We start from the raw sequence: 8,270 nt of genomic DNA, 5'->3' as shown, positions 1-8,270 counted from the left end.
GCTTCCAGCCTAACAATTTTGAGATTTTTGTATCTTTGTATCCACTAATTAAAAATGTATCCAAATAGATACAGTTGCATCCAAACGCCAACCCTGTTTCAAATGCCAGGTGAAAAAATTATGTAATAAAAAATGTTTAAAATTTTTCAAGATTCGGTTTTTTTTTTTTTTTTTGTGAATTTAAGGTATTAAAGTTGCTTGGCTGCTAATCCATTTTTAATAGCGAGCGTTGTTTACGAATTTTGTAATTAAAATTTAAGTAACTTCCTGATAAGCTACAAGCTTGAAACTGGGAATATAATCCAGAACCCGATGACAATGCAATTATAAGAAAAAACTCCGATAGGTGGCGCATGGATAGAAATATTGCAAAAAATCATATTTGTTGTCCGATTTGGTTCATATTTGGAACACATAATACTTACATGCATAGAAAGCGACCTATGAAAAAATCGCCGGTAGGTTCAAAAAATCGTATTTGCGGTCCGATTTGGCTCATATTTGGAACAAATATTACATACACTCCGGCAGATGTGACATCAAAATACTGTGGAGTTCTAGGAGGGACAAGCATGCGTGGCGCTGAGTCGAATAAAATCTTTGGAAGGATTATTTATTGAGGACTTAGATTGTAACAAATTTTCAGGAAGGATTCCTTGTAATAATGAGTCACTAAATGAACTAAATAGAATGAGAAATAATAGGGAATTAAATAAAGACTAAAAACTTGAAAATAAAATAATTAAACAAATTTTTTTAAGTTAAACGGATTTATTGAAAACAATACTTACATGAAGTAATAATAATACTAAAAGCTGGAAAATAATTAGGTAGGTCCTAGGTACTAGTCATCACACTCCTCATCAATCTAGGGCGTTGATCAGACAATTAAATAAAAGCGTTAGACGCGTCAAATTTCTATTGATAGTCATAAGTAAGACCAACAGAACCTTAATGAGGTTATGCTACGCCTCACATTTTTAGAAATTTCAAGCGCCCATTTATTATTTAATTGTCTGATCAACGCCCTAGATTGATGAGGAGTGCGATGACTAGTACCTAGGACCTACCTAATTATTTTCTAGCTTTTAGTATTATTATAACTTAATGTAAGTATTGTTTTCAATAAAACCGTTTAACTTAAAATTTTTTATTTTTATTTTTTTATTTTCTTTTTTTGTGGTTTTCATCACGTCTAAGCTATATTGTTGAAATGTTCACATTGATTTGGAATTTAGTAAATATAAACTACGCAGTTTTGAGTAGCGTGTTTTCATTGATGCAGCAAATGCATGGCGGTATATTTTGTTTGTGTAGTTTGTAAATATACTACACCAGTTTGAAAATGTAATGATGCTAGACCATTTTCACAAAATTCCCAACTGCCTTCCTTATTTAACTTGGTTACACAGGGCCCGATTGGCCATAACTCGCCCACACCAGCAGATATGCCGCAGTCAAAGGAACGTAGTTGACTGATTCAACTTTCCAAGTTAGGGGATATTATTTTGTTAAGGCTAGATTTTCCGACCAATGACTCCGTTTTCACATACTAGCTTCAAGTTAAAAATCCCGATTTCAAATATTGTATACCCCCTTAAGCAATAACATAAATATAGAGGGTTTAAATTTTTGTTTCACTCCTATTGGGAATTTCATTCTCATTTTTACATCCACCCTCACTCCCACCTAAATAATCTCATATACAGAAAATATATACCAAAGAAAATATAGCGAGCTTAAATTTTATTTTCACTCCCTCTCATTCCTACCTCCAATTTCACTCTTGCTCCTACTTTGAATTTTATTTCTACTCCCTCCGCCTATACCACTCAATTTAATCGATATTTGGAATTTCTTACCAAATGTTGGATATCTGCTTTAAATAATACGGTAATAGAGCGAATTAAAATATTTTCTAGTAGGAGCTGACACTGCTCACTTTTTCAATATTTTATATAGACATAAAAGTACTGGGTGAGTACTTTGAATGCTCATGAGCCACAGGCCCATTTTCATTTTTATTAGGAAAATACTTGCTCTTTCATTTCTTTGCAAGATATATGTATATGTATCATCGTACTACCGTGCGATCATCTGCGAGACCCAAATGGATGTAAATGACACATACCCATATATGTGGGCGTGGCACCGTCCACTTTTTCAAAGCTCCGAGAAGTTTTCTGCGCAAAAATACCCACCCCGATTTCGGATGATTTTTCAGTTTTTCGTAAATGTCTTAAACACTCAACTTTTTTTCGCCTTCGGATTATTAATACTTAGATCAAGATGCGGTTATTTTTGGACGCGATTTCACGGTCGAGCCCTGTTGAAAATTATTACCATTATGACATTTTTTAGGTTAAGGTACAAATAACTGATGCCAATAGTTAATATGGTTAAGTGAAAATATGGTTATGACTAAAGCATCATAACTATGTCAACTTTGTCAGGGCCTTTAGCCAACTTGTTTACGCCACAACATATGACCGACAAATCAAAACATTTTTTTGTTTTTCCAAAAGTTAATGGCTCATCATCGTGGCCAACCAGCAATTACTTAAGTGCACTGTGGCAAAAGAAAATATTTTAATTGCAGGAACAATATAAAGGAACATAGGTAAATATATACTACGATGAACAATTTATCAATCAAATTATAAATATACATATAATAAGATGTGACGTTACTCATAATCCAGAAAAAAAATGTCATTCATTAGCCGTACAACATTGTATGTGAGTAGACGTATAAGCTCGCTAATCAGAAGTTCAACAACAAAAAAGAGCTCGTACATATTTACTTTGATCATTCCACAAAATCCTATTTGCATGTTAATCAAACATTTGCTAGCAGGAAGATTCGAACTGAAAATGGTGTCCAATGCAGGTGAAAATACAAGTGTACACTCAGCTGCTATAGCGGAAGTGCATCAGGTACCCATGAGTGTTATACATAGACCAATTCCATCAGTGTTGGATGAGGCAAAAGTGCAATCACTCATGGAAACAATTAAGGTGCGTTATCAAATAAATTGTTTTTATAGTTGTGATATTTTTGCTAATACCTATATGACACTACTTTATTTTTGCTTGGATTCCAAACTGACGAAACTTTATCGAAAAGCCATATTACAAAAACAATTTCCAACAAGAGAAAGAGGGGCCAATATTGTCCACAAAATAAAATAATTTGACATGTTTTTGTTTTAAAAAATAATTACAATACGGGAAATTTGGTAGTTTTGACGCCTTTTTATACGAAAAAAGAACAGAGGTTAATTAAGGTCCGCGGATAGCAGTACAAGAAAATGCAGTGGCTCCGTTGTATAAGGCTTTTTTGCCGGACATAGTGGAGCACATACACAATGACCTTTGCCACAATCTCGAATTCAATACTGTGATGTTGACACGCCTCCTATTTTAGGTCAATTAGTCCACTTGCTTGCCAAATATGTTCAGATTGTGATCCATATTTGATTATCAGGATCCAATTGTTGTGTCGCCAACATAAGCTTGAATAAATTTGAGCTCACCACCACGTTCAATCGATCGGACCTTAATCGCAGCAAGGATCATCGCTGTCTCAACGATATTTTACTTAAATTGAATGTACAAGAACCATTTATTTGCATATATGTATGTACAATATTAAAAACAAAATAAAATGAAAAATCAAGAATATTTTTGTTTTTTAAATTTGACACTTGAATTTAGGTTGAAAAGTATTTTCATAAAAATTCAAAATTTTTATTTTGCACTGCCTTATGACAGTTTCCAGTGATTTAGGGTTTTCCCTATTTAGGTAGAAATTTAGGTCAATTCGCACCCAGCTTAAAACAAAATATTGATTTGTCAGAAAAAAATAACTGGCACGTTTGTTTTAAACAAACTAGATTGCATTTTCTTTATTTTTTGAAAAATAGCTTACACACTTACACCAGTACTGAAGCCGTATTAGGAGGGAGTACAACAAAGAATTGAATATAAAATATGTACAAGGAAACATACACGAAAATAAAGTAGTGTCATATAGGCAAAGAGGATAAATTTAATAAGAGACGTCACTCGTTACTTTGCGTAATGTTTTTGGTTAGGGTAACTGCAGGTTTTTTTTGGTCGAGATGTGGATAAATGTCTTCTATACATTTCGTTGGGTATTTGTGCTTATTTTTCCGACTGTGTTTTCCAAAAATCACGGCATGGATAAATGCGAGACAATTAAAAATGTCCCTTTTAGAAAACATTAGGCATCAGTTTTTTTAATTTCCAGCGGGCTACTCGCCACTCTTAGCAGACTGTTGGCTCTTATTATATTTATCCTCTTTGCCTATATCAAAGTCTGCTACGAGTGGCGAGTAACACGCTGGAAATAAAAAAATGTATGCCGAATGTTTTCTATGAGGGACATTTTTGAATTGTCTCTCATTTATCCATGCGGCGTAGGCACCTTATGCAACTGTGATTTTTGGAAAGAGAATTAGTTATTAAATTAAATACAATCGGAAAAATAAACACAAATACCCCACGATAATGTATAGAAGACATTTTATGCACATCTCGCCAAAAAAAAAACCAGCGACTACCTCATAGGAAATATCGAGCAAATGGCTACGAGTAGCAGATTGATAATATATTTGATTGATATAATAAGAGATAATTTATCCTCTTTGGAAAAATGAAAAACAACTATTTCTTAAACACATGTACATATATACAAATAAACTAAATTGAAAAGCGATCGAAATTTCAAGATTTTCAGTAAATGCAAGAAATTTGAGGAACTAAATCTGTGGCTTCCCGGGATAACCAAAAGTTTTTTTCCCGAACATGTCAATATTTCCTAAAAATATCATTTAATACAGTAATATCCAACATTAAAGTTCATAATAGCCGTGTTTTTTAACACGCGTATATCCGTTTACGCTTAAACTTTATATTGACTGCTAAGAGACAAACTATAAATACACCTCTGAAATTGCTGCGCATAAATTTTGTCCTACTAAATTTCAATACGCATTATACTCAGATGTAACTGAAATATGTGTCTTTGTTTCACCCTGTACACTAATTCTATGTATTATATGTGTGTCCACAATTCATCGCAACTGATTCAGCTATATGTTATACCCTATGGCCATCAGAGCGTTGCGTCTCCGCTTTTCGGTACACCCTGTTGCTGTAGCTAGTTGTTTTACCACAGCCGCTAGATGGGTCTCCTAAGCATTATCTAAGCGAAGATAGGCGTTTTTTAACACGCGCAAACGAAACGTATACGCGCGTGTTAAAAAACACAGCTAATATCGACGTTTCTGAACCAAATGACTATGGATTAAGAATATAGCAGCTAAAAGTAAAAGTCTAATGTGTTTGGGCCTTTATTATCCACACATTCTAGTACATGTACATATATTGGGCTGTCTCAATCTATAATAACGTATTTTGTTGCGAAATTTAAGGCTGCTACACAATGCAATTTTTCATATGGATGCCTTTAACACAAGTTTATGCATTCCAGTAACATCGTCACAATCAATCAAAATGTTGCGTTTATAAATATGAAGGAAAATTTAGCGAGAGAACGTGACCTTATAAGACCGCTCGATCCCGGCGACCCCCAAATAAGGGATATAAACCGACGCATCAGATTGCTTGTGGATGAACACAAGCGGGCGAAATGGGATGAGCACCTAAGCGGTTGTAACCTCTCTGCCGGTGTAGGTGAACTTTGGTCCACCGTAAAGTCCCTATCGAATCCGTCTAGGCACAATGACAAAGTTTCCATCGCCTTTGGCGATAAAGTGCTGTCGGATGCGAAAAAATACGCGAGCGCTTTCTGGCGACAATATATAATGCATTCTACGGTCGACAAAGATATACGGAGGGCCAACAGACACGCACATAAACATAAATTCAGCGCGTCCCCAATTACCATCACCGCCAGAGAGGCTGAGGATGCCATCGGTCATGCTAAACCATCCAAAGCAGTGGGCCCAGACGGCATAGCCATGCCGATGCTTAAAAGCCTAGGTAAAGAGGGTTTCAAATATTTAGCACATGTCTTTAACCTCTCCCTTTCCACCTTTGTCATTCCCGAAAAATGGAAAATGGCTACGGTAGTCCGGCTACCTCCCAGAAACCTGGGCATCCCAGCAGACATCTGATTGATGAGCCAACACCGCGCAAGGGCTTAAGGAGTCATCTCCGTAAGCATTATGAGGAAATACGGCACCTGAGAACACAGCCGTATGAAGCCAAAAAACACAAGCAGGTCCTCAGTGAACTCCACAAACAGGCGTCGGACCTCTATGCCAGGACTTTCCCGGTGAATCCTGTACTCAAAGAACAATACCCAAAACTTGCAGAAGGGGAACGCACACTCCCTAGGGAAACGCGAGTCTTTCTAGCTCAACTTCGATCTGGATACTGTAACAGGTTAAACTCTTACTTATCCAGAATCAACCCCGACATACATAACATATGTCCTGCTTGTAACGTGTCCCCACATGACACCAAACATCTCGTCAACTGTATTGTGGAATCAACGCGAATAACACCCCTCTCATTATGGTCCACCCCCGTTGAAACAGCAAGTTTCTTTGGACTACCGACCTATTGAATGGGGCGAAACACTGCTACAACAACAACAAGGAACTTCAGACTTGGCAATTGAAGGTCATTTCGCCTTGCCCATTCACATACAAAATTTCGCGAAGCACTGCTATAAACATTCTCCCTATACAACAAAAATACGTGCTAACATATTTTGTGCCGTATTCATTTGTTATATTGCAGTTTTAACTGCGAGAAATGTTAGAAAAGTTACCAATGAGTGGGAAATATTCACTGTGCCAGCACCCCTAGCCAATCAAATTTCAAATTCTTCTTCTTATGCTTTGCTTGCAACAAAAGCTGGGAGTTGACTACTTTTCCATGTCAGATGGCGCAAGTGTCGCTAAATCTTATTATTAGGCCTGGAATCACTGCGACCTTTGTGCAGATCTATTGTGCATGACCTTTCAGCCTAATTTTGTATGTGGAGGCTTTTGATGTATCTAAGTATGTCTTCAGGCTTTTTACTGCATATCACACTACCTAGATGGGAGAGTTTCTGCCTTGCCAGAGCGACGGATTCGCTCAATCTACCATTCACCAAATTACGTGCAATCTACTCATAATGCATAAGATTGAGTAAAACGCATCTATGTGAAAAACTGCTCATGTGACGGGGTTTTTACAGCTTAATTCAGTAAGCCGTCTCTAGTCACTATTAGAGACATTTCGGGGTGAAAATCAGTTTTGAGACAATTTGCTATTCTGTAAGCTGTCTCGCGTAACCAGTCTCACATAACCCGTCACTAATTTGTAAGTAGGTCCGGTATAGATCACAAATATAAAATTATAGCAAAGTATGAACATTATTTCCCAAAAAGCTTTATAGATAATTATTTCGTTCCTAAAATTTACAATTAGCAAAGAAAAAATGAGAGAAAAAAAATTTATTTCAATATGTACCGCGACTGAGGTTCATGCCTCCGCACTTTGGGATTTTCCAAACAGCGGAAATAATCTAATAAAATAAGGGGTTACGTATTCAAAAATAGTTTTTTGGGACACCCTAATGTGCATGTGTCGTATACAAACCTACAAACATTTATAGTACTTGTTTTCTTTCTATTGACAGTAGAATGAAAAATCGGAGGACGAGGTACCTCCAATAGACATTTTATGGATTAAGGGCAGTGAAGGTGGAGATTATTATTACAGCTTTGGTGGATGCCATAGGTATGAGGCTCACAGGCGTTTGAAACGTGATACTATAAAGGCTAAGTTGGTACAATCTACGCTACAAGACTTATACCATTATATGGGTTCGAGCACTCCAAAAAATCTAAAATAAATAACACAATGTATAAAAATTAATGTATTCTGTATTGTAACGAATTTGCTTGCAAATCCTCTTATTTGCCCTTTTGCTAGGTTCGTATCGCTAAAATGTTGAATAAATAACTCCAATATTGAATAATGGAAAAATTGCCTTTATTAAAATACTTCACAATAACACTGAAACTGTGCAACGAATAGCTTAATAACCAAACTGATAGCTTAAAGGAAACTGACTTTCAAAATAATACTGCTATTGCTCGCTAGATATCGTCTTAGTCGTAACTGCTTGACAACTCAAATCAAACTGAATTACTTCTTACTCGCTTGCGCCGCTTTTATAGTTTACGCTGCATACATCTAGGCTCTTCTATTTCCAGAACTTA

General features: G+C 36.1%; 1 protein-coding gene across 11 annotated transcripts; it reads left to right on the top strand.

Moving 5' to 3' along the window:
- The first annotated feature begins 2,400 nt into the window (after positions 1-2,400).
- Srx (Sulfiredoxin) lies at positions 2,401-8,034 on the top strand. 11 transcript variants are annotated; one of them, XM_067781383.1, is made up of 4 exons: positions 2,401-2,620; positions 2,724-2,792; positions 2,858-3,018; positions 7,688-8,034. In XM_067781383.1, exons 3-4 carry the CDS (start codon positions 2,875-2,877, stop codon positions 7,898-7,900), a joined length of 357 nt encoding a protein of 118 aa, XP_067637484.1. In that variant the 5' UTR covers positions 2,401-2,620; positions 2,724-2,792; positions 2,858-2,874; the 3' UTR covers positions 7,901-8,034. The 11 variants fall into 11 exon arrangements, with proteins under 11 accessions (XP_067637484.1, XP_067637478.1, XP_067637479.1 ...); XM_067781377.1 differs by having other exon boundaries at positions 2,402-2,620; positions 2,703-2,739; positions 2,855-3,018; XM_067781378.1 differs by having other exon boundaries at positions 2,402-2,620; positions 2,680-2,739.
- The last annotated feature ends 236 nt before the right edge of the window (positions 8,035-8,270 follow it).

The sequence above is a fragment of the Eurosta solidaginis genome, chromosome 4 (assembly GCF_040869045.1).
Source record: "Eurosta solidaginis isolate ZX-2024a chromosome 4, ASM4086904v1, whole genome shotgun sequence".
Classification (NCBI taxonomy): domain Eukaryota; kingdom Metazoa; phylum Arthropoda; class Insecta; order Diptera; family Tephritidae; genus Eurosta; species Eurosta solidaginis.
The sequence above is the reverse complement of the archived record's forward strand: the minus strand, read 5'-3'. Positions and strand labels throughout refer to the sequence as shown.

Bases quoted from the DNA above. Each gene is read 5' to 3' on its own strand.
- Srx (XM_067781373.1), top strand. From the start codon at position 2,710: ATGTCATTCATTAGCCGTACAACATTGTATGTGAGTAGACGTATAAGC. The intron at 3,019-7,687 runs GTGCGTTATCAA...TATTGACAGTAG, and splicing joins CACTCATGGAAACAATTAAG to AATGAAAAATCGGAGGACGA.